This window comes from Scylla paramamosain, chromosome 12, assembly GCF_035594125.1.
Source record: "Scylla paramamosain isolate STU-SP2022 chromosome 12, ASM3559412v1, whole genome shotgun sequence".
NCBI classification, from domain to species: Eukaryota; Metazoa; Arthropoda; class Malacostraca; order Decapoda; family Portunidae; genus Scylla; species Scylla paramamosain.
The window spans coordinates 26,140,448-26,167,125 of NC_087162.1; the positions used below are offsets into that span (position 1 = coordinate 26,140,448).

General features: G+C 39.8%; 3 protein-coding genes and 1 long non-coding RNA gene across 7 annotated transcripts in view; 2 read left to right on the forward strand and 2 right to left on the reverse strand.

Moving 5' to 3' along the window:
* Positions 1 to 2,039, reverse strand: part of LOC135105981 (receptor-type tyrosine-protein phosphatase H-like) — a 10,169-nt gene extending 8,130 nt beyond the window's left edge. Inside the window, exons 1-2 of the mRNA XM_064014723.1 lie at positions 1,906 to 2,039; positions 327 to 351 (exon numbers count right to left, since the gene is read on the reverse strand). Of these exons, the coding sequence (XP_063870793.1) occupies positions 327 to 351; positions 1,906 to 1,995 (115 nt within the window). The 5' untranslated portion in view covers positions 1,996 to 2,039. The remainder of the gene's footprint in view (positions 1 to 326; positions 352 to 1,905) is intronic.
* Positions 2,040 to 2,524: 485 nt separating this feature from the next.
* On the reverse strand, positions 2,525 to 4,391 carry LOC135105984 (uncharacterized). The gene is made up of 4 exons (XM_064014725.1): positions 4,355 to 4,391; positions 4,177 to 4,239; positions 3,961 to 4,007; positions 2,525 to 3,485 (listed from the first exon to the last, which is right to left on the reverse strand). Exons 2-4 carry the CDS (start codon positions 4,192 to 4,194, stop codon positions 2,693 to 2,695), a joined length of 858 nt encoding a protein of 285 aa, XP_063870795.1. The 5' UTR covers positions 4,195 to 4,239; positions 4,355 to 4,391; the 3' UTR covers positions 2,525 to 2,692.
* A 2,144-nt stretch (positions 4,392 to 6,535) lies between these two features.
* LOC135105456 (uncharacterized) lies at positions 6,536 to 8,527 on the forward strand. Its single transcript, XR_010270854.1, has 2 exons — positions 6,536 to 7,372; positions 7,517 to 8,527. It is a non-coding gene; the product is annotated as an uncharacterized LOC135105456 (long non-coding RNA).
* Positions 8,528 to 10,680: 2,153 nt separating this feature from the next.
* Positions 10,681 to 26,249, forward strand: LOC135105987 (leucine-rich repeat-containing protein 40-like). 4 transcript variants are annotated; one of them, XM_064014728.1, is made up of 15 exons: positions 10,681 to 10,840; positions 10,968 to 11,075; positions 12,254 to 12,378; positions 15,107 to 15,293; positions 15,744 to 15,961; positions 16,279 to 16,475; positions 16,995 to 17,198; positions 17,792 to 17,915; positions 18,450 to 18,622; positions 19,147 to 19,289; positions 19,834 to 19,991; positions 20,321 to 20,522; positions 21,639 to 21,827; positions 22,534 to 22,719; positions 23,084 to 26,249. In XM_064014728.1, exons 2-15 carry the CDS (start codon positions 10,987 to 10,989, stop codon positions 23,190 to 23,192), a joined length of 2,304 nt encoding a protein of 767 aa, XP_063870798.1. In that variant the 5' UTR covers positions 10,681 to 10,840; positions 10,968 to 10,986; the 3' UTR covers positions 23,193 to 26,249. The 4 variants fall into 4 exon arrangements, with proteins under 4 accessions (XP_063870798.1, XP_063870799.1, XP_063870800.1 ...); XM_064014730.1 differs by lacking the exon at positions 10,681 to 10,840 and adding an exon at positions 12,634 to 12,647 and having other exon boundaries at positions 11,066 to 11,075; XM_064014729.1 differs by lacking the exons at positions 10,681 to 10,840; positions 10,968 to 11,075 and adding an exon at positions 10,876 to 10,897.
* The last annotated feature ends 429 nt before the right edge of the window (positions 26,250 to 26,678 follow it).

The following is a 26,678-nucleotide window of genomic DNA, read 5'->3' on the forward strand; positions in this document are numbered from 1 at the left end:
TTACCATTTATCTTAGTGTGAAAGAAACAGAATGATAATGAACGGGACAGAGAGATCTTTACCTGTCTCGGAAACATGCAAGTAAAACAGAGACAAATTTCCATGCAGCGGGAATATAAATAATCCCAATATTAAATTGCATTCTCTTGATAACAATAAGAAGGAGAGATATACATTTTTACTGTGCCTTAGTATGGGATAGACTCTTCATACCATCACCTCCGAAAGATTCAAATTTTAGGGATGCACGGAGACACGACCCACTTACCGTTTACCTAGACATTAATTTAATTTTCTGTAATAAATAAAGCAACTGTTGTTCTTACCTTCCTCGCTGTGAACGCCGATGTCCTGGAAAAAAGGGAAAACATAAAATAAAAGCCACTAACATTAATAGGTGATTTGTCAGTTATTCATAAGTTGTTGCTGCAGTAACTTGGAAGTCAATGTTCATGTTGCACTACTGAAAGACCGCAGCACAAACGAGTACACTGTGGCCCGCCCTAAATACTGCCCTTTCATTTTCTCTTTTTATTGTTCAGTCGTGGGGAGCAGCAAGCTATTCCCCACGAGCCATCAGAACTACGGGACAAGGCTACACTGATTAACAACCTCCTTGCATCACCTCTTAGTGAGAAAGATGCTAAACGAGTGATTAAAAACAAAGGAATGGTGAGACACTAATAGAATCATCTCGAGATAGAGGGGTTAGGTAAGAAAGAAGAGGATAGAGACATGTTGTACGAATGAAAGAAAAGAAGTTGCGCTTTGTAACTTTAGAAGGAGTGAAAACGGGGATGAAACTTGTAACTAAGGTGGTCAGCATAACGAAGACGAACAACTGATGATGAATTCTGAAATAAGTTGCATAATGAGACCACAATGAAGGGTATTACCGGACAATAATGCAAGTGCCGTTATGACAGGACTTTTAATAATCATCTGTTCCCACTGTGCTGTCCTCTACCTTAAAGAACGGCCCCGCCTCGAGTAGGAGATAAACTGTCGTAAATTTCCCTTGTTTACTAACTGTGAGGCAGAGTACGTACCATTGTGCACCATTGTAACAATACAGAAAACTTTCATAGCAAAAATATAGTAGCAGAATGTGTTGCACTCGTTGCCATATTTTCCGTTTCTCCATGCCGGAGCGAACCAGTGAAGCACGCCTGGCCACACTCGCGAGGCGACATAGCAAGGGAATTCTTATAGGTCCTTGCATTGTATTGAATCATCCCTGCTCGCTGACAACAAGCCCTCTCTTTATTGCCGTTACGTAGACGACATTTTCGTGCGAGTCAAGAACGTTCAGGAACTGCAGGAGCTCAGACAACGTTTTATCACCGCCTCTGGTCTCAACTTCACTTACGAAGAAGCATGCGAAGGACGCCTTCCCTTCCTCGACATCCTCGTGACAGCAAGCAGAGCGAGACTCAAGATACCAAGCCTACAAATCAAGGACTTTGCCTGAACAGGGATAGCGAGTACCCCAGACGCTATCTTCAATCAGCTATTAATGCATAGGTCAGAAGAGCTTTCTCCCACTGTTCAACTTGGAGTGACACCCACCAAGAGATAGAACGGGTCACCTAAGTACTCGTTAGCAACGGCTACCGTAACTCCGACGTATCAAGAGTCATCAAGACGTATATGGATAAATGGAATGAGCAGCAAAACACTGAAGCACAGGAGAAGCACAAAACCATCAAGTTATTCTACAGAAACTTCATGTCAACGTACTATGTGGCCTCACTGCTGCTACGGAAGGCAAACAATTATTCAACTTTTTAAAGAATTATTCATGCGCGCGCGCGCGCACGCACACACACACACACACACACACACACACACACACACACACACACACACACACACACACACACACACACACACACACACACAAACCTGCCGGATCACAGACAGCGTTTCCTGCGCCACTACTACCGCCATCAGCAGCAGAAGGGCGTCGCCCCACAGCCAAGTCGCCGCCCACATCGCTTGCTTCAGGTCACTGTGACTCCACCAACACTGTCTCACCTAATCGTGCTTATCTGCACCACTGATAACACCCTGATAGGCCTCTGCTATCTGATAAGGAACATCACTGACATCCTATTTAATTCCTTATCTTACACCTGCTTTACAGTGCGCAATTTTCATGATAAGTGTTTGCGTCACAAACATGTTTTGCTGTTTTCTACTTAATCTCCACACATCGCAGGCTGTCTCGAGGCTCACGCCACCTTAGCAGATGCTGTCCTAAATTTTCCTCGGCGTGACAGCAGACTTGCCACTAAGTTCTGACGTACACACACACACACACACACACACACACACACACACACACACACACACACACACACACACACACACACACACACACACACACACACACACACACACACACACACACACACACACACACACACACACACACACACACACACACACACACACACACACACACACACACACACACACACACACACACATGAAGTATTATGCACCAGGAAAAAGATATAAAACTTTTTTTTTTTTTAATGTAATTCAGGTCATGACAAACTGTGCTCAGTGGTGCTTCAAACGTGCTCCAAAGTTCTGCAAGCTTACTGTGAGAGAGAAAGTGAAATTTCCTCCTCAGAGAAATATAGTCGAAAACATGAAGTAAGAAGTGAGCAGCGCAGCCTTCACACTAAAGTGTCGGGCACACTGAACTGTCTTCCGTGCACCTCAGCTTATCAGGGTCGAAAACGTACTTTCCGGTACATCTGTAATTTGTTTGGATTAGCTTAGTCTCGTCCTTCACCGACTTGATACACGTGTAGTACCGGCGACAGTCACAGTCAGGATGAACATAAATGCCTTCCGTCTTATCTATGCACGAAGCGGGATCACACGGGGCAGACGTGGAGGCCGGTGACGATTTGGTAGTGGTGGAAGAGGAACTTGTGGCTGGCGACGATGCGGTAGTAATAGGAGAGGAACTTGTGGCTGTCGACGATTTGGTAGTGGTGGGAGAGGAACTTGTGGCTGTCGACAATTTGGTAGTGGTGGGAGAGGAACTTGTGGCTGTCGACGATTTGGTAGTGGCGGGAGAGGAACTTGTGGCTGTCGACAATTTGGTAGTGGTGGGAGAGGAACTTGTGGCTGTCGACGATTTGGTAGTGGCGGGAGAGGAACTTGTGGCTGTCGACGATTTGGTAGAGATGGGAGAGGAACTTGTGGCTGTCGACGATTTGGTAGTGGTGGGAGAGGAACTTGTGGCTAGCGACGATTTGGTAGAGATGGGAGAGTAACTTCTGGCTAGCGACGATCTGAATGCCTGCCGCGGTGAAAGCCGCAGTACCGTGCCGTTAACGTAAACCCCCGGGCAGTAAGGTGTAGACTGAGGGCCGCTACAGAAGGCCGCCTCGCCAGTACCGGTGCCCAAGTCTTCCAGGCCGAATCCTTTACACTCGTGCTCCACAGGACAAGCCGCCGCTGTCCTGCACATAGAAAAAAAGATGGATGTGCATCCAAACTCTGGTTTAAATAGACACAAGCCCATTTAAGAAAAGAGAAGAGCAGCTCTAGTTTAAGAATGAATGCAATGTGTGTGAGGGAGATGGAGTGAGTGTGGTGCAAAAAACAGATTTTGTACTTTATCCAGAGGAATAACAATTCTATAGTTATGACGCCCAGGCCACACCTGTCACACCTTGACATACCACACCTGACATATCACACCTGGCACACCTGACATACCACACCTGGCACACCTCACACAGTATGCTGGAGAAGCATTTGCTAGGATAACCGATGCTATTTATTTATGCACACACACACACACACACACACACACACACACACACACACACACACACACACACACACACACACACACACACACACACACACACACACACACACACACAACTCAGCAAAAGTAGCAGTAACAGCAACAAAAAACATCACACTCACCTGCACAGCGCCAGGCAACAGAACAGCACCACTTCCAAGTCGAGTCTCTGCAAAAGTCAATGACGTCCCATGAAGTGCATTGCGCAGATCATCCTAAAAGTGCGCTCATTTCACTCTGCACTTGCAGTCTGTTTCTATGACCTGTATATGCAAATAAGTACTTTTACTGACCGCAATGAAAGGTAATAGGAAGAAAACGACTCTGCGAAGACTTACCATTTTCCTCCACGTCATGTAGCGCACTGCACAGATGAAAATTAACAACTTTCCTGATTCTAGCTGAAAAAAAAAAGACATATTGGTTGTACGCATGTTTTTTTCTTTTAAAACAAAACGTTGGTATGCGATCATAATGTAATACAGCAAGTAAAGAGGATAAGCTTCGAATTCCTACCTTCCTCTGGTGCAGTTTTGTCGCTGAATGAGTTCAAAGCCGCTCTTGCCTTCTTTTATAGCGAACCCTAGCACCACCACCACCACCACCACCTCCACTATCACCAGGTGGTGGTGGTGATGGCATACCTGTTGTCACCTAAATTGGCGATACCACCCCCCCCCAAAATAGGCCAAACCCACACCTTTCTGTGATTGGCAGGTGAGGTAGTAGGAGAGGTCTAACCCCACCTCTCTCTCTCTCTCTCTCTCTCTCTCTCTCTCTCTCTCTCTCTCTCTCTCTCTCTCTCTCTCTCTCTCTCTCTCTCTCTCTCTCTCTTGTGTTTCTTCTTTCTTCTTGAGTGGTTATGTTTGCCTATGTATGAGAGAGAGAGAGAGAGAGAGATAGATAGATAGAGAGAGAGAGAGAGAGAGAGAGAGAGAGAGAGAGAGAGAGAGAGAGAGAGAGAGATTAACGACCTCGACATAGCTCTCTCTCTCTCTCTCTCTCTCTCTCTCTCTCTCTCTCTCTCTCTCTCTCTCTCTCTCTCTCTCTCTCATACAGGCATAGTGGTATACCACCAAAATAGTGGTGATGGGGTTCGCCAGCGTTTTTTTTCTTTCGACCACTAACACCGCTTCCCCACGCCCCAAAAATCCTGAAGGCACTCACTTTCCCATTTCCACATATAAACGAGAGCTGTGGGCTACAAAGAAGAATCATGTAAGAAAGAATTGCTTAATTACCTCTTTAAATAAATGTTAAATGTAAAAAAAATTATAATCAAGTTGGTTATTATAGTTGAAATCCTTGCTACTTTTCCGAAACAGTCCAGCTCATGGGAAGATAAAAAAAAAAAAATAAAAAAAATAAAAAAAACAAGAAGACAATCCTAGAGTTTTCAGTAAGGTATAGCTTGACTTCACAGACATGCGGATATCAAGTACTGCCTTTCTTTTCTCAAGACGAGTTACTGGCGAGTACAAAAGAGGGGACTCCGGGGAGGAAACGAGACGAACTGATGTGTGTCATACAGAGGCTTTAAGTGGGACATTGGGTATAACAAGGGTCACGTAAGTAAAATTCTCTGGATCAGTACTCAGGATAGGACAAGATATAATGAGTTCCAGCCTGACAGAAGCTTGATAAAATTAGATTTAAAAAAGAGATAGAAAGGAATTGGTTCTCAAATGGAGTGGCAGATGGATGGAATAGACTCGGTAATCAGATTGTTAGAGCCGAGTCATACAGATAGATGCGTTTCATGCAGGGACTGCCACGTGTAGGGCTGAAGGCTTCTTGCAGCTTCCCTTATATTCTCGTATTCTTATGCAATTGAATAACCCATCTAATGTACGAAAAAATTCTCTCTCTCTCTCTCTCTCTCTCTCTCTCTCTCTCTCTCTCTCTCTCTCTCTCTCTCTCTCTCTCTCTCTCTCTCTCTCTCTGTCCTAGATTCTTTATTGATGATAAGCAAACTTGTTATATTTGTTTAGTAATAATTTCCATGAACGAATGTACCAATACTGTAAAGGTGTAAAAGTGTGCGTGTGTTCAAGTATATGGCACAGCAGCAAGAGGAGGATGAGAGGGAGAAAGAAGGAGGAGGAGGAAGAAGAAGAAGAAGAAGAAGAAGAAGAAGAGAAGAAGGAGACTTGTAAGAGTGTATGGAGGTACTCTATGAAGCTTGAATAAGAAACAGTACATAAATAAAAAAATGAAATAAATAAATAAACAAACTATGATGGTAACACTAATCAATTACATAACAAAAACAAGCGAGCAATCAGTGGTCGTAAAGCGAAATAAGCACCAAAGACACTCGCGGACTATCTTCCTCAGCTGGGTCGTATTCATAAACCTGTCATTGGACTTTGCTCTTTCGCAACCTGTCGTATTCATGAAACCGTCACTGGATTTTTATGATAAGCAAATAAAAGTAAGATGCTCTGCTCAGATCATCTCCAAACACTGGTTGTGGGCTTGCTGGTGGTAGTCACTGAAGAGATTAAAGTGACCTCTATGTCCAGTGTACGAAATAAACCTCCATTCTTCACCCACCCCTAACTATCCCTTCTACATATATCTAGCCTTCTAGTTATGTATAAATGAATTTCTCTATACATAACGTTGCCTCTGAACTGCATAAGTGTTGATCCTGTAAGCATCATCTTTATACAAATGAACCATATGTGCATCTGTCTTGATCTCCTTTTGTACACATGCTCTCGATGTATTTTTATAATATAAGTACAAAATACATGAAGTGAGTGTTTTCTTTAATTGCAGCCTGTGAGTGAAGGGATTTGGTTTGTTTTTGGGGGTGGTTCGAGAGTTTAGTGTCCGGATGTTTCCAGCAGCAGTACAAATCTGACACACGTATCAAGAATCAGGGGAGGAAAACAGGCAGTGAGGAAGGAGTCGCAAGAGTTAAATCAGAAGGAATCTGACACAGTAAAATTCAGATCAATAAGAAAGACTGACGCTATTGATAAAGAGTTGCATGAGGAGGAATAGAAATCAGACACACTAAGGTTCAGTCAAGTTATAAGGACAGCATGTTACGTGACAATCTCAGCACGGGGAAAGTTCAATCCCAGCTTGACAGCATTGATGTAGATGTTTAAATTTGCCGCTTGAATTGGTGCTGTGTGGTTACTTTACCATTTACAATTACAATGGCTTATAATTCAGTTTTATATGTTTATTATTGTCCCAATATGACCATAGTGTAATATGTGACTAGTTACTGCATATTATTAGAAGTGGAAGAATATTTTGTGAATGCGTAAATGTGGTGCGCACTGCTACACGAGAGTGGTTGTGCTCGTGCCACGTCACCACGTCTGCAGTAGCCAAGGAGGGCCAGTGGAAGGGTACGCATACTTTGCTGCCTTAATTAATCTGGATATTCGCAGAACGTGACGGTGAACTTGACAATGGCCCCCTCTGTGTATCGGTATATGGGTGGTGCCTGCCAGCAAGTGCCGAGGAGGTCTAGCAGCCTGTTCATATGGGCTGGGAAGGGTTATAATCTTGGTAAGTGACGCTCCTACCACATGTGTACAGATGCCATCTTGTAATACGCAGTAACTGATAGATGTGTATGAATTTTTTTCCATATATTATTTTTCATACCATTGCATATTCCATTTATGTTTATAAAAAAAAATGTTATCACAGAAACAACCCACGACAGCTAATCAGTCTCAAGAATTGAAATCCAGCCAGGCGTTAGGTGCTTCATTCACTTGAAGCACTGAGTGAGCACGCAGCACGGGCCCCGACACACTTCATGCGTGAAGAAAGGCAGCTAATTGCTCTGTATTTGGAAGGGTTTTTTTTTTTTTTTTGAAAGCTAAAGGTATCTAATGTACTCTAATGAGGCATTGTAATTTGTGGCGGTGTAACTAGATACGTGGAATTTAATAAATAATCAGATACCTTTCCGTCATGACTCCAGACTGTGGAACTATTACGACAGTACGAAGTGTCCTATATAAGAGGGTTTGTATACCGACAGCTGAACCGTTGAGGTAATATTCTGGATGAACCGGCTGAAGAGGTGACTTGAAGCAATGAACTGAAGCGGTCGGGTCTCCTGTGGGACGACAACAATGTTGCTGGTGTGGCTGAGCACGGCTGTGGTGGCGCGGCGTTGTCTGGTGCAATGGTGTGCGAGGAGCGGCCAGTGTTTGGGCAAGACGCTGGTACCGTGCCTGGAGGAGGCTGCCGTGACCCACACTCCTGGACGATTTCGGCAACCACACATCTGACACGTGTTGGAAATCGGAAAAATAAAAATTGTATTTTTTTTTTTTTTTCTGAAGTACTGGAACATAGTCTGTGCAAAGCAGGGATTTGGCGATGCTCCAAATTTCACCTCGTGTCGCTTGTTTGAGTTTAATGTCTGTGATCCAGGAATTCTTGACAGCCCCATGTCTCAAGGAGAGGTAAGGCAGAGTTGTTTTGCTGCCCATCTCCGAAGAGTCAAGAGGCCGTGAAGCTGCGGATCCGCAAACCTGCTCTTCCAACTTCACTGTTTCTCTCTCTCTCTCTCTCTCTCTCTCTCTCTCTCTCTCTCTCTCTCTCTCTCTCTCTCTCTCTCTCTCTCTCTCTCATGAAATTTAAGGCCCATCTTCCCTTTTGTACATCTAGAAGTAGCAGTAGTAGTACAATAAATAATGTTTGTTTCTTTGGTATTTCGTAATTACAAATTCTACTCTTCCCGAATGACTTGTCTTCCCCTCCTCCTCCTCCTCCCTCTCCTCCTCCTCCTCTGAATATTCACGGTTTGTAACAGTAATTTTGTGCTTATTGATTATGGAGGAAAAATGCAATTGTCTCGCCGCCATTCTTATGTCTTAAGTTTGTGGATTTCAGGAGGAGGAGGAGGAGCGATGGAACTATTAAAACCAGACTGTCATTTTCCTTTCCTCCTCCTCCTCCTCCTCTTCCCCCCCTCCTATTTTCCTTCCTCCACTGTTATCATCATTGGTCGATCAGTATAATAAGTTTCCTAAGATCATAATTATGACGTTTCTTAATAGTTTTTTTCTTTTAATATATTAAGGAAACTATGTATTAATTACGTCTGTTAATCAAATAATCGTTGTCTCTTGCTCACGGGTTTGGAACTCATTCACACACACACACACACACTCCCACGGACTCGCACACTCTTTCTCTCTCTCTCTCTCTCTCTCTCGCGCGCGCGCGCACACACACACACACACGTCCGCGCACCCTATATTCTGAGTTTGTGTATTAAGTTTTGGCAAATTATTTCTTTATAGTTGATGTAAAAATGTATATTGACTCTTTTATTTAATTTAGGAATATGAGTTGATTATTAAAAACTAAAAAAAAAAATAAGTTTGTGTATCCTAAGACAACTAAACTGTATTATAATAGACTTAATTTTAGCATATTGATTTAGTTTTACATCATTACTTTAGACAGTTACAAATTAAAAGTTTCAGAAGATTATAAGATTAAAACTCTCACTATAGATTTAGAGCTGCAAGCCCCCACACTGAGCAACCTTTCATCACTTACTGACTACCTATCTTCTCCCACCTACTGTGTTGCATTGGCAAAGACCGTTGCTAGTTATGAGATCCGGAAGACAGCAAGATTATCACAAAATTGGTAGTTATACGGGCCAGATGATGTTAATCTTACTCATTACCTTAAAAAAAAAAAATCGATTTTGATACCATACTAAGACAGCAAGACCATACTAAGACAGCAAGATTAAGACAGACATTTAGTAGTTATAAAATCCAGAAGACAGCAAGATTAACACAGTTATATGGGCCAGAAAATGCTAATTTTACTCAATATTACCTCCCCACCCAAAAAAAAAGATTTTTATAATGTACAGTTATGAGTAAGATATGACAGTAAGATTAAGACCGTTATTAGTTACAATATCCAGAAGACCTGGCACTTCCCGGCTCTTTCTTCTTCTACTGGCACCCCTTCCTAATGTCACAGGCGCACGGTGAGTGTTGCTGTGCTGTACTGTGATGTACTGTGTTTTTTCATCAGCTACTACAGGAAACACAAATCAAGAATGTATTGTACGCAGAAACACTCACTATTAAAAAAAAAAAAAAAATGACAGGTTACTAAGTTCAAAAGCCACTTTTTTCGCACTTCCCTTTGGCATTCATTATTTATCATTCGCCTTGTCAGTCGCTGTTGTTTTACATATTGTCCATGCATTCTCATACTCATTCTCTACCTCATTGCTTTTATGGCTTTTATTCATGATTTATAGAGATTAGTTAATACAAATGATGAGGACCAGATGTGAACCAGACACTTAAAAGAATGGTTACCTTGTTGTATAAGGATGACGCCTCTTTCCCTCTCTTCACCCCCATCCCCTGCCCCTCTCGCCTCTTGGCTGTATACGGATGTGAACCAGAGACACTTAAAGAATGGCTACATTTGTTCTTGTATATGGCAGATGCCCCGTGTAAGTTTTAAACACCCTCTCCCCTTCTTCACCTCACAGCCCCTCTCGCCTCTTGGCCGTATACCCACGCCAGCTTTATGGCAGAAAAAAAAAAAAAAAAAAAAAAAAAAAAAAAAAAAAAATATATATATATATATATATATATATATATATATATATATATATATATATATATATATATATATATATATATATATATATATATATATATATATATATATATATATATATATATATATATATATATATATATATATATATATATATATATATGTAAAATTATAATAGTATATAATTCAAACGATAAAAAAAAAAAAAAATCATTCTCACCTCTATCAACCAAAAGAAAACACCTTACCACCGCCCCGAGAAAAAGACGAAACGCATCCCGCCTGCCACCCAGTCGGTGTTCGTCCAACTATCATTGTTTACGCCTGGCACTGACTCACGCTAGCTCTGTCCTGGGCGTCGACTGGCAGTAATAGTTATTGGCTCTCTCAGGAATCAGGAACACGGTCTTGGTAAAACACTGGGGACATTTCCTGATACACGCTTCCTCTTCCTCACCTGCTTATGTTGTAAGTGTTAACCCTTATTAGTATGGCGTGAGGACGTGATGAATTATTTTTTCTCCTTTTTCATTTTCAGATATGTGTCATTTGTTGTCATGAAAGAAGAGCAAGTTAAGGGGGCTGCCAGAGGGGGCAAGTACATAATTCCAGTCCCTGCCAGTCTTATTCCAGGAAGGGAAAGCAAGTAAGTAAGAGTGAGTAGGTGTGGGTGTGGGTGTTGTCGGGGTGTTGCCGTACCGAGTGCGTGAATGTTTACCAAGTGAAAAGTGAAAGAGGAAGTGAAACTACTTCTTAAGGCGGTGGCTCTTCTGTTTTATATTGGCCATACTTGTGTGGAGCACCGTAGGTAATACTTATATATTTATGAAAAAATAAATAAATAAATAATTGAATAAGTAAAAGTGAAAACAAAACAAGAACAAACAACTGAACCATAACAGGACTAGTGTTCTACTGCCAAAGTGGTGAGAAAATAAAATTGACAATAAATTTCTGTGGTTTAATAAGATGTAAAGGTAACAAAAAATAGATAAATTCCCAACAGGAAGCCCTAACACTTCATCTGACCTGGCCGAGGATGTGTTACTACCCTGTTAACCCTACTCTGGTTACTGACCAGGAGAGGGGTCCTAAGCTACCCTAGAGGGGGGGAAGGAAAACCTGGAAAGCTTATCTTCTTCCTTTGTGGGGGGATAGTGGTGGATGACGAGAGACACCTGCATCACTGTGGCGCAGTTCTGGGGAGGGAAATGGCAGGTATCAGATGACCGTCCAGGGGAAAGACAGGTGATAGGGGCCCTCCTGACAAACATTCTGGATGCTGGGTACACTGTTGCTGGCTGCTACTTGTCATCTTTTGACTTCATTAGATATAATATATTTAAGAACACAATTCCCACCACAAACTCCACTGACATCATCCAGTACACCACAGCAAACAACCAAGTGACACTACTTTGTGTCAGCACATATCATCACTCACAAGCACTGCCAAGATACCAACATCCAATACAGCTCCAACCACGTTTACTAGTCTGCTCCACCAGTCAGTAGCAGAGACAAGCACCACCTGATAGAATCCAACTTTGGATCCCCAAATCATTATTCATATAATGTGTAAGGCTGGATGTTAACTAGTGATATGGGAGGACAAAGGCTCTCCAGTCTGATAATGAAGTGTTAGCAAGGTGTTATTTGTAAGGTTAGGGAAGGTCAATCTTAAGTACTGTGATTAGAGTTGTGTGCTAAAACTAATAAGAGCAAGGTGGAAATTTAGTCCAGTATGTATAATCATTGTTATATATGTCACTGCTGTCATTTACTAACAGTGTCAAGAACATAATTACCTTGTTGTCTCACCAGGTTGCCTGTAGTACCTCTGCACAAAACCCTCAGCCTAGAAACGCCCTTGACACGGCCTGTAACATCAGCGCATCCTCTGACCCCGCTCACAGTTCCTCTGCCTCAGACTGCTGCTCAAATGGATGGTGAGAACTTACTGTGAAGTTTAGAAATAAATTTAACATGCAGGTACTGAAATACATGACTTGCTCCATTAATGGAGTTTAAGTACAATAGTTACATTAGTTTGAAAAAAACTTTCCTCTGAGCCTAAAATAGAATAATTTGTTCATGATTTTCATTTTCCAGGAAATCCTAAAGTTTCATGTTTTCTAAGTTTCACAATGTTAAGATTTTCACACCAGTCCCTAAATCTCCTCTCCTGTGCACTTTCCTGGCAGTGGTGGCACTATGGGTGAGTGTGTGGTGGCTGGCCAGCTGAACAGTCAAGGCCGACCAAACTTAACTTGAGCCAAGGCGATTTTTATGGCTTGACCGGTAAAGAGTTGTGTACCTTCAGGGTCCTGCTGTAGGTTCAGTCTCCAGCTGCTCCTTTTTTCATATAAGCACATCACTTGAGATTGATTTCCCAGTGTTTCAAAATACCAGTTGAGGGTATTATCTGAGAAAAATAGATGATGTTGGAGAGGAGAGATATCTGTGGGAATGTGTTCATCAGAAGCAGCAGATGTAAGCAATGGTGAATGGTTGATGACTGTATGGACAAACTTAGGATGAGATGAACACAGGGAGGTTGCAATAATATGAGCAATTAGGTTCCATTTTAATTCCTTGTATAGTGAATTCTCATACAACAAAAGACATAACTAATGGCAAAAAATGGGTTAGATTCAGTGATGTTTGTCAAAGATAAACTTTCAAGCTAAAACATACAATACTGAAGCTAAAATATACAAAATCAAATGCCACAAATGTGTCTATATTACATAACTGCCAATAAAGCAACCTGAAAGATAAAACAGCATACAAAAGAATATTTCATATTTACAAACACATAAAACATGCATAACGCTCACCAATGCATGGCTAATGGCAGGAAAATACATAGTAGGTAGGTAGGGTGCGCGATTCTCTTCCAGTGGTCACAAACTCTTCTCTGCACACCTGAATCATTGTACACCACCATAAAGGCCAGATGTGTTAGGGGGAGGGTGCAGGAAGGTGTGCATTATAAACTTTGTAATTTTATGCACTTGCGACTGAAGCTTGTACCATTGGATTTTTGCAGTTGTATAAAGAAATAAGTGCCTAGTTTATTCATCTCACATCATCGGCTTCTTGTATATCGGATGCTCCTACAACGCGACCTCCCTGTATTCTTCACATGATGGGTAGCAGTTGCATTTGTTGTACATTTTTCAGGAATGCATTAAATTGTATTCCTTGCCCATTACCAACTAGTTGTGTATTCACGATCAAAACCTATCCTTCAAGCAGGTCTTCCCTTTTAGTAATTAGTGTTGTGCCAATATCCAGCAACTGTTTCCTTTCTTCAGGAAAACAGATAACTCTTTATAAAATGTAGCATTTTATGATCTCTTGGTTCAAATCATTAGCTCATGGCCTCACCCAGTGTGACTTCCATACTGCCATGTCACCGAGTGTTACACAACTATTTTGTGAGTCCTGCATCACGCAGCTTTCTTTAATGTGTTCCTCCTCACTGCTATACTACCAAGCACCTTGATCACTGACCATGTGATGCTGACTTATCACCTATTCCAGCACTGCAGGGATATAAAAGTGTAATTGCCATTTACATGTGGATGGATGAATGGGTATAAAGTTTAAAATGAAGGAATGAGCTTCAGGTCACTTGGGAATAAATGCAAAGAGGGGATTGTACAGAATGTTATGACTGCATTGTGTGGAATTGAAAATTGGTTAGAGGAAGGAGGCTGAATGTAATAAGAGTTGTGTCTGAGGAATACACATGCTTAATTATTATATTTGCTCTTTACTGTTACAAGCACTAAGGTCTATCACTGTGGCATTTAAAGTTATGCACCAATTTCAGAGTGAATATATTATCACTTCTTTTGTGTAATCCCTCACTTGTATAGAAAAGATCTATCTGATAAGAAGAAGGACTACAATGGAACCTTGGTTGCTGAACGACTCCCTTTTCTAACTAATTGGTTTAGGAACAAAATTTTGAACTCATGATTGCTTCAGTTGCCATACCATAATTCAGTTCTGGAACAAGCTATACAGCTGCTAATCATAGTGTGCATGTTAGTCACGCTACAATCCTTTCTCATTGTACATCTACGCCATGCTGTTGTCTTTATGGCTTTTTATTTATAGCTTTATTCTTTACTTAGTTATAAATGAACATATAAAATGAGCATAACACTCATCTATACTGCATAACTGATGTGTTGAGTGTTGGGGAGTGTTAACACACTGTGTTCCCACTCCCTGGCTGAGAAAAAATGATGGCAACTGCATTTATTAAGTTGACTGAAACAGGAGGCTCCCACCTGGCCTTCATCACTTTACTCACTCCAAATTGATTCCCATATCATTGGATTTTTGTGCTTGTATAATGAAATCAGTCCATAATTTACTCATCTCGTATCATCAGTTTCTGAATGCTCATAATAGGATTTCCCTGTATGATATGCTCAAAGCATTGTTGTAAAAGTTTAGAAAATCAATCATCTTGTGTCTGGGAATGGATTAATCCATTTTACATTGATTGCTATGGGGAAAATAGTTTTGGTTTCCAAACATTTTGGATTCTGAACAGCATTCAAGAACGAATTAAGTTCAAGAACTGAGGTTCCACTGTATATGAATATTTATGTATGTGGATAGAAGGCATTGACATCCCCATTGTGCTGGATTTAGATTTACAGAATTTGAGAAAGTTTAGCAAGCCATCGGGAATTATGAGAAGCAGCCATGGGGTTGGGAGGCTCCGTGGCCGGGCCCGGGGTGTCACAAGGGGCTCTGCCTCCACCACCAGTATAGCCAAGCCTGGCACAGTGTCCTCGGGATCAAGCAGAGGACGGTCTTCCTCAATGGACGAAGAAAGGTTAGTCATCTATCTCACACCAGTAGCACAGAACACTGTTAACTAGTTTTGTTCAAAGTTTGCATTGAGATCCAGTGGTACTTTATGTGCTGTTCTCATTACTTGCATATTTTTTGTATTGTAATGAAATGGTAATGAATACAGTGTTTACTTACCTTCACTGGGTGTGGAGATGGAATGCTGTGAGCCTCAGTCTTTGAAGTTCAATAGTCACAGAAAAGATGTACATATTTTTTAATTTGGTGTTTTAAACTTCCATTCCTGTATGTCGCTGGTATTGAAAAATATTAACCCTTAAGATGTTTTTCCTTTGAATTGTACAAATACATGGCAGGAAGAAAAGTTGACCTTGGAACGTGAAATGTAAGACAAGAGACTAAAAAGACAAACTTAATTCGTTTTATTGTCTTACTAAGAGTTTTAATGTCATATCTGTTGGTATCTCTTCAGCATAGATTCTCCCAAGGTCCTCAGTCAGCCAAAACCATCAAGATACAGTTCAATCCGTGCAAGAATCCAAGTGCGCAGAGGCAGGCCAGTGATGCGAGGGTTTGCCAACGTGGGTGCCGTGTTTGGGGACAGCAAGAAGGAAGAATTGCACCCACAAATTGTACGAATGGCAAGAAGATCCGGGCAGCTGAACCTCTCCAATAAAGGATTGGCAACAGGTGTGTGGCATAGGATTAAGATATTATTGTAGCTTAAGTCCATAATGAGCTTGGATACAGGGTCAATTGTCACTTTCATGGTGGAGTGAAATGTGCAGTGTGTTCTGACCTGAGAAGTTTTACTTGAATACTTTTACTCTACATGATGCATAATTTATTATTTTTACATTACTGGCTTTCTTTAAAATATGTGTGATGACAAAGTATGTAGAGTACCCAGAAACATTTTAAATAATTTACCTGTCATCTCATTTTTTGAAATGGGACCTTTTGTGTTTTGGTGACTTAAAATTGGTGTTTATGGTGACATGTGACAGTTCCAGAGAAAGTGTACCACATCAATGAGATAGATGCAGAGGAGGCCAAGAAGATGACCATGAATATGACAATGGATAGCAGTGACGATGACCGCTGGTGGGAACAGGTGGACCTGGCACGCCTCTACCTTTCTTCCAACCAGCTGTCGTCTCTGTCTCCGGAGATTAGTAATCTTTCTGCCCTGCAGATCCTAGATGTGAGTGGTGTGTAGAGCACCTGATACAGTGTTTGGCATCTTTAGCCTTGTGTTCCAAGGGTGTATCATTGTAATGTAGGTTTTAGTTATCTGAACGGTTTGGACTGCAGTTTCAGTCAGCAAATTGTTGGTTCCTATGAATATTTCCCAAAAATCCTCGCCTGAATTGATACCAAATCATGAATGTATAAATCATGTACACAGCTTTGAACTTATGTGAGGGGAAAATGGTATATTGATATTGTGCACTGTTAAAAATTTATACAATAGTCAGGGAGTGATGGTTCAGTAACTGTTTAAGCAGGGAAAGTGAGAAGCTGAAACCAGTAGAAAAATCAAAAGTGGATGAATGGGAAGCTACTGAAAAGTTTTGCCAGCAATGCTTAACATATATATGGGGGATTTCTGAGGAATGTGCATAAGAATAGATAGATTTTGCTTGAGAATTGTTTAAGAATCCTTTGGGAAAGGTAGAGTGAGTGTGGATGACCCAGAAGAAAGACTAAAGGATTATCTTAGCTTTCAGACAACAACCTCACTGCTCTGCCTTCAACCCTTGGGGAGCTGACCTGCCTCCAGCGGCTCAACCTCAGCCACAACCAGCTACAGGAGTTGCCAGTTGGAGTGTTTGCTTTGCAGGACCTGCGGTCACTGCAGCTTGATCACAACAACTTCATTGCTTTCCCTGATGACTTGGGAAACTTGCCTGTCCTGGAATACTTGGTAATCTTTATTTTTAGGTGTTTGTTTGTTAATATTTATGGAAGATGTGTATTTATAGTGATTGTTAACCATATTCAGCTGTGTTTATGATTTTGAAATTATATTGTTACAGGATTTGACTCCTATGATAAATGTCATATCTTTGTTTTTCTTCACTTAGTATTGGGTGTAGATGAGTGGGTAGTATAAGTGATAATATAGTTGAACAATGGTTAAGAAATAAAGGAAGAGACAGTGGTTTGAAAGTGAAGGGCTTGTTAATGATCAAGGGTTATTGTTCAATATTCATTCTCCAGCATTCTCCAACGGTATTCAAAACATTGTGATGTCTTCGGGAGCAGACTTTCCCAGAAGGACTTACGTGTAGATGATTTGATATTGATTGCTGCTATACCTTAATTTTCTGTACTATCTAGATACTAGTTTCGAACCTTTCACTTACATGGGTGAGGCACTTTCATTTACTCATTAACTCCTTCCATGGGTTCTCCTGTGTGTTATTTTCCCAGGCATTTAAAAATCTTGATGGTGATGGCAATAATAATTCTATAAAATCATGATCCATCCAAATATCATTAAAATCTGTATTTCAGGATGTTTCTCATAACTCCCTGGAGAGTTTGCCCTTCAGCATTGGTTACCTGCAGAGGCTGTCTAAGTTTAATGCTTCAGAAAATGAGATCAAGGAGCTCCCACCAGAAATAGGGGATTGTTTTGGTAAGTACTGCTTATTCTACATGTTTTCAAGCATTTACTAATAATTAGAAATATTCCCATGTATTTTAAGACACATGGTTAGATAGTAAGTGTGTGGATGAAGTGATGAGGTGTTGAGCAAATATAGAATGTCTCTTTATACTTTACTAACATTCCCTATTAAGTGGGATCACAAGAATTCCTTCACATCACAGTCTGTAGGTCACTAAGGAAGAGAGGACTGAGCCTCACTATGCCACTCTAAGCAGGAAATCTGACAGTTCATGCTGCAGGATCTGACAGCTGAACTGGTCTGTTTCATATATTTGGGGATATTTTTTGGTTGCCATTCAGCTTGGTTGATGACATCACTATTGCCCTTAAACTCATGTAGACACCAAACAATTTTTTTTAATAAAGTCTTTGTTGATGTTTTTAAAAGAAATTTCATTTGGGAAAGATATAATGTATTGCCTCATTCCACCCTTACTATTACCAGAAGCATTGCAATGCAAGACTATTTTTATATTTATATTGGCAAACTACATTTTTCAGCACTGACCCAGCTTGATCTGACTCGTAATAAGTTGGAGTCCCTCCCTGACACTATTGGCAACCTGCGGAAGCTAGAACAACTCTATCTTCGTCACAACCGGCTGCGGAGTATCCCTCCTTTACACAGCTGTGTGGCCATGAAGGAACTCTATCTAGGAAACAATTTCATCAAGGTAATGTTTGTAATGTGTTACTTTTTTGCTACAGTTTTAGAGAGAGAGAGAGAGAAAGAATTTTATCTATGAATTTAAGTACAAAATATAAAAATGTTACTTCAGTTGTTTTGTGAAGCTCTAAAGCATGTGATTGCAGAGTCAGGGAAGAAGTTAGATATGCTGCAGATAATTGCTTATGAATTATTTTGGATATGAAATGACTTAACATCATGGAAAGGATGGGGATAGAGAGGGTGCAGAGACAAACACTTTGTTGGATGGAGGGTGTGGAGACACTTTGTTGAATGGAGGGTGTGGAGACAGACACTTTGTTGAATGGAGCAGATCAAGGGGAAGTTTGAGCTTGTATTTACTGCACCCTCTTAATTAGATCAGCTTCAGAAAGTGTACTAAAAATGAGAGCCATGTATAGTTGGTGATGACCTAAGATAATGTCCCTGGGAAAGTTGTCTTGAGAGTCATGTATTCTATATTTATTTTGTGATCTGCTCTTTAAGCATAATTATTTTGCTTCCTAACAGGAAATGAGTGCAGAGCAACTTGGTCACCTTACTGGTGTGAGCATCCTGGATCTGCGTGACAACCAGATGGATGACTTGCCCGATCAGATCACACTCCTGCAGGGCCTTGAGCGCCTTGATATCACCAACAACAACCTCTCCACGTCAGTGCTCCAGCTCTCCTTTGTGTATATATGTGATATATTGATCAGGACCTTATGGTTGCAGGGAACTACATCGTAAAGTATTTTTTACATTTATTCCATATGGGGAAGAAAGAATGAAGTATAATTTATAAACGTAAAGATGGGGACATGTGATACATGGCTGTAGTTTCCATGTAACTAGTCATAAAAGTACAAAGAGTCACATAATTGTAATGCTTCCCCTCATGTGTTGCCATCCTCACACTTTTCTCTTATGCTTTGTTGATGAGCTAGAATAGATGGCTCTCAGGTTTCTTTTTTTCCGTCATCATCTTTCTGTTGATGGTGGTGAAGAGTTGCATAAGGTACAGAAGACATAGGGATTGTAAAAGATGATCATGAGTGATGATGATCTAGAGAGCTCTAAGGCAAACATCTGAGCCTATTCTTATTTTCTCTCTGCAGTAGTGCAGTAACATCTGATATGAAATAGAAAAAGGCAAGTTATGGCAAACAGTAGCCAGCTAGCAATAGACAGTCAGGTGTCCTGAATTAATTTCAGGTTACCATTCCACCTTGGTCTGCTGCCTCACCTCAAGTCCATGCCCCTGGAAGGCAACCCAATGCGCCTTATCCGTCGTGACATTGTGCAGCGTGGTACTGTGCAGCTGCTCAAGTACCTGCGCTCCAGAGTGTCAGCACCTGTACACACATTCCCTGGTGAGCTAATAAGGAAGCATTGCACAGTCTGCAGTGAAATAGTGTAGGTGGATGTCTATCTATCTATCTACCTTATGCATTGCTCCTTTCTTGAAGCATCCTCTAAGTTGATGACCTTGGCAGAATATCCTCTGCCACTCCCTATCCTTTCCTTTCCTGTTACAGCACCATAACTTAATTAATTTCCAATTTCTAATTTAGTAAATTTATTTCAGAATTAGGTATTCATTTGGAAGTAGTTCTGTACATCCATTTGGTTTTACAGTAAATATTGCCATTGCTTGTATATTGCTTTTAATCCTTGTTTTTAAACAATGTCTTTTCCCCAGGGTTTGAAAATACTCCCGCAGACACTAATCTCCTTCTGGACAACAGCTCAATTCCGGACAAGTACCAGATGAAGAGCACCCAAACTGTGTCATATAATGAAAAAGTGTCTGCAATACCTGACCAACTATTTGAGAATGCTGCTGAAGCTGAAGTAAGGACAGTTGATCTTAGCAAGAATGTGCTCACTGAAGTTCCTGCCAAGTAAGTACATTTATTGTGCTGTATGTTTACATTACATTTTTGTTCTGTAAGTGCCTTAATGAATATTTCAAAACAGTAAAATTGTACAGGTATGCTGCTCTTAAGTGAAGATTGTACTAAAGTGTACTAAAGATTTCAGGTCCTGTGCCATATAATTTTTTTGCAAATAAAATCTTAATAAAGTGTTAGACAAGAATGATATTTTGGCAATGGATGCTTGAGACCCCAACCTAATTAGTCAGGGTATCAGACATCCACTGCCAAAATAACATCCTTGTCTGACGCTTTGTTAAGATTTTATTTGCAAAAAATTATAGGACACAGCACCTGAAACCTTTAGTAACTTGTGCAAGCTGTTTCAAGTAAAAGAAGAGATTTGAAATTTCCAGTTGAGATTTTTAAAAAGATCTCAGCCCTGATATATTCAATGCAGTAGAAGGAGAAAGGTAAATATCATTGAAGAAGAGAGGACAGTTGTCTGGAAGATTGTGTTTAAATAATAAATTAATGACTTGATCATGGAAGGTGACTTATTATAGATTACACTTCTGGGAGGGGAGTTCGTCCAGATAGAGTAACATTTTACTGCATGGTTGGTATATGTATATATATATATATATATATATATATATATATATATATATATATATATATATATATATATATATATATATATATATATATATATATAAGCTACATGTTTTTTAGATGCAGCTGAGAGTGAGTGGCCAGGTATAAGAAGAGAGAGGGCAGGCAAGTAGGAAAGACAGAGAAAGGATATGTGCTTTCATTATTCTGATTATCAGTTTTATTTCTCATGCAAAGAAAAATCTAAATATGATCTGTGGAATTTGAATTGTTTTGAGTTTGTCATTCTTTTCTTTTGTATAGCATAAAGAAAACAAAAGGTTACCATACATGTGTATGAAGAATCCACAAAAAAATATATATATAAGTTTTAATATATAAAATATTTGAATATTTAATCAGAAGATGAAAACATGTATATCTGAACCATTCTTTTCTTCTTCTGTATAGACTGAAAATTTTGTCAGTATTTTCCTAGTTGCATTTGTCATCAGTAACACTACTACAACAGTTCACATTAACTTGCAGATTGGAAATGCTGTGCAGACATGTGTCTGAAATCATGCTTGGTCAGAACAAGCTGACAAGTGTTCCATCATGGATTGGAAGGTTTCATCGCCTGCAGTTCCTTGACCTCCAGAGTAACCAGCTTACTGACTTGCCTACAGACTTGGCCTCTCTGCTTTACCTTCGGGAGATAAACATAACATCCAACAGGTGAGCTGCTTCTACCACTTTTGGTTCTGATATAATTTCTACTGCATTTGTTTGATAGGATTTTAGCCTTTAAATGTTACAGTTCCATACACATACACATTTAGATATTAAATAATAATAATAATATTCTTAAGGAATTAAGAAATGCGAAGTCACACTTCATATCTAATGTTTTTTCACAATTGATGTACAAGGCAAATTTCCCATCTACACTGATCTACATTTTTTCACCAGATCAAAGTTTATTAAACCATATGGAATGATGTGTGCCTCCAGTGCGGAGAGAACAGAGTGGGTGACAGTTGATATTTCAGTGACAGCATTAGATGCCAAATACGGAATTTGTTGTCTTGCCATACCATATTACACATTGCAGGAAGAATAGTGAAGTTTTGTTCAATCCCTCAAGGATGCACACACTAGGAATACAGTACATTTTAGTGCAATTAATAGATGTGCATAAATCTATTCTACTCAGCATAAGGTTGATTAAATTAGAGATGGTTTAAATTTCCTCATTGTGATGAAGATGGGTGTTATTTTATATTGTGCATTGTTTCTCATTTAATTGGGCAATGACAGTATGAACTTAAGTGCCTGTGGTATTTACATGTGTGGTATTTATGTATTCTGAATCTGATCATCGCTGAACATGGTTTTCCCTTGGCACTCCACCTTCATAATGCATTTCTCTCTATGTACCCAGGTTTGAGACCCTACCAGCATGTGTGTATGAGATGGAACAGTTGGAGATCCTGTGTGCTGCCAACAACCAGCTCAGACTGATCTATGTTGAAGGATTGAGCAAACTAAAGCGTCTGGCAACACTGGACCTTCATAACAACAATATTGACTTTGTTCCACCACAGCTTGGAAACGTGACACAGCTCAGGTTTGTTCAGAGTCTAGATTCCTTCTGTTATGTGCTATTTACCTTATTTACTTGTTTATGTCTACATTTTTACAGACGGTTTGTCTTCCCCTAAACAGCTGTGGTAGCACATGAAAAAAAAAAAAAGCTAATTAAAATAAAATAAAATAAAATATGTAAAAGATCATAAACCTAATAGTAAAAGGTGACTCAAGTATTCTAGAATATTGCTGGATATAGAAGAGGATATATGTAAAATAATTATTGAACATTCTTTTTTTTTGTCATCTATTTAAAGTGTTATGATTTTTTTCCATATTTATATTATTTCTGCAGACAAGTAACTTATATTGGTATTAACTATGGTAAACTCTGATGCCATTAGGACACTGGTGTTGCATGGGAATCCCTTTAGAGTGCCACGGCGAGGCATCCTGGACAAGGGCACACGAGAAACACTTGAATACCTTCGCAGCAGAATTGTGGATGAGTGAACCACATCATCCTTCATGCAAGCAGGCAGGATTTGCTCATGTGTTCTCTCAGAAACTTGAAGCTAATCAAGAATTAATAGTTAACTTTGCAAATCATTGTGCTGTGATAACCAGATAATAATCTACTTTTAGCTGACAGTACCAAAACACTTGATCATAGAAGTTAATTAAATCACCTGCACCATTGAACTTCTTGTCATTAGTAAGTGAGGTAGAAATTAAAGGATGAAATGAGTGCAATGAGGTCTTGATTACTGTCTTGCATTGATGGTAACAGATCTGGATCCTTTTTTTTTTTTTTTTTTTTTTTTTTTTTTTTTTTTTTTTTTTTTTTTTTTGATGGATGACATTGCCATTATCACTTTAGTCCATTTCATATTATGTGTGTGCGTGTGTGTGTGTCAGCATGTAGGAGAGAGACAGTGACAGATTCACAGCTGATGAAACACTCCAGTCACCAAGTTTGCCTTTGTGAATTGACTGTATAAATTTTTGCCAAGGCCTGACACCTTCTTTGGGTCATCAATGTTGTTCAACTTTCTATACAGCTTCTGAAAGTTATATATGACATGCAGTCTTAGGTCCAACAGTCAGCAGATGCGGCATCTTCCTTAGTGTTCTTGTGTTTAAGATCCTGAAGATGAAATCATCATGTTCCTCTTGGAGTGTTGGACTTGCATTATTGTATGGATCATACTGGATGTTATTGCTGACATGGAGACATTGGCCTTACTAAGACTGTTTCTGCTTGTATTTAGTGAAACATTCTTTGTGCTGTAGGATCTCTGCTTCTTTGTAGTGCTTGAAAATGGAGTTTGGTCTTGCAAATTCTGTTGATTTCTTTGAGTCGCTTGAAGGCTTCATCCCTTGACAATTTTCACCTGCAGGCTTTTCTTAATCTTAATACAGTTGACTGTGTTGACTGTTTTAAAATAGTAAGACTAAAGTGGTTTCACATTTTGTGCATGGTGAAAGGCTCCTCTTATTATCTTCAACAGCTTGTATAACTGGTAATCCAGAAGGTGAGTCATCTTCATAAATGTTTTTTCCTAATGTGGGCAGCGTACAATGAGGTGAAGTTAACTGATCCTTCCAGATGGAGTTGCTGCAGTTCTTTTGAGCAAGGGAGCAAGCTTTTGGACTGGTATCTTATGACATGGAGTTTAAATGGTATTGTTGTGGTCTGCCTTGCTCACTTCTTCCAACCCCAGAATTAGCATCACTTACCTTCCCTTTTCTTGACAGTAGATAGAATTCTCACTTTATCTTGGCGTTTCTGAGATTCTGCATATATGAGTGTTATTGTCTCGTGTACATTGTTGCTTGATGGATTCACACAGGCAATCACTGTTGTGTAGGTGCACTACCAAGGGAGTCTTTGAGCACTCATGTGAGTGACTCCCTATTGTGATTGACTCCCTATATAGCACACAGCCAGATGAACTGCTATATGCAGCCAGCACCTTCCCCCAGACACAGCTGATGTTGACACCCTCAGTGAACTGCACAGAGGACTGTGGCCACATCTTGAGTGCCTGCAAGGCCCACAAGCTTCAAACAACTTTCATGGTTTCTGTGTGCATCACAGTCAGAAAAACTGGCATGGGAATGAGATGAACTGTTGTTCAAGGTTGTTGTTTCAATGCTTCTCAAATTAGTTTTTTTTTCCTGCAAATCCAAACCTTTTTCCAAAATATCAGTAGGCTCTTCCACCAACCCAACAATAGAAGCACCTTCACCTATTTCATTCTTTATTTTCAGTTCATTTGATGCTGGTAGGTTATACATAGTCTCATTGTATATCTCTGCCATGGTGAGTTTAAGTTTGTGAGGGTTGCTGCAGTCATATGAACTTGTTCCCATTGTGTATATTTTGCATGAATTGGTCTGGCCACACACAATGACAGTGGCATTGTATCCTCCTGCTTCTTAAAGGAAGCAGGAGGTTATCTATTGAGAACCAAAGCTGGCCAACAGTGACATGCAGCTCAGCACACCTTCTCTCCACCATGGTCCAGACAACACTTACATTGGCTTGATTGATCATATTTCAAAGTATGTACCTCAATTCTTGGGACACCCTGTGAAGGACCTGATAAGACACAAAGGTGAAGGATGTGAGAAAGTGGTGTACAAGGCTTGGCATCATCACTTAGGAAAATAAGTCCATCTTTTATAGCTTCAGAACAGATTTTTGCCTTGTGTATTTAAAAAAAAATGGGAGATGGTGTATAATGAATGATATCCTTTACACAAAAATGTAATACATGACAGAGTGCTTAGCAACTGGGAGACTAAACTGACAATCTTGAAAGTGACAGAACAGCCAGTCAGGGATTGCTATTGCTATTCAGCATTTTTGAGCTCACTGTTATTTTTAGAGCAATGATAGTCCTCCTTGCTCATGTTGGCATATTTTACTCTCCTTGGTGCTGCACTCAGTGAATCTCAATCTAAAGAATGAGATTTAGCCAATGTGATGACAAAAAATTAAAATCATCAAGATTTGAGCTGTTGGACCCATCACTAATATAGTGGCTTTGCCTTTGCCTTCATACTCATTTAGTTGCTGCCTCACATACTGATGTTTTCTAAGCAGAGCTCATTACTTACTAAGAGAATTTAGTAAATTTTATGTGGTTCATTATACTAGATGTAATTAGTTTTATTGCAGTTTAATGTACTAGGATTCACTCTTTATATTGTGTGCATGCTTGTTATGATCTTCAAGAAGTTTTAAATTAAACTCTGCAGTGCAACAGTGGCACAGTGACTCATACAAGATTCTGTCCCAGATCACTGAGGCAATTTGAGGTATTTGCTTGAACATTTAAACTGTGATATAGACTTTTAGCTCTATGATTTCTGTATTTTTACTCTACCTAGATATTTTAATGCCAGCTTAGTATTATTATAATGTTACTATGTTTTGATGTTTTTACAGAACTTTGCAAGTTTTATCTTTTTTACCAAACCTTTTGCAGAAAAGATGAAGTATGTAATTTCCTGGTGGTCAAGATGATGTAAACCTCATGATAAATTTTTTATGAAACTCAACAACCAGTTTCCTTAGATCACAAGATCACCAGCATGGGCAGAACTGCATAACAGATATCACCAGTAGTGTTGCCTGTGTGATTCCAGACACTAAATGCATAATGTAGCAGATAATTGCTGTTTTGCTACACTGAAAGAAGACGTGGTATGTGTATATTTGTACTCTGCAAAGCCAGAATTACCTACCTCAATTACCAGGAATGTGTAGGAGTGAGCACAGAGCAAGGCATTTCCATGCTACATAGATGCACCCAATCCTTTACCAGTGTAGTTAATTAGTGCCACTATTTTCACTACAATAAAAAAGAATGATAGTTTTACTTAATAGGAAAGATTTTCATTTATGTCTTAGGATCTTTTTTTTTTCTGAGGGTTTTTCTTGGTAATATAAGAAAAATATAATGTCCTAGTCAGTAATAAGAGAATATT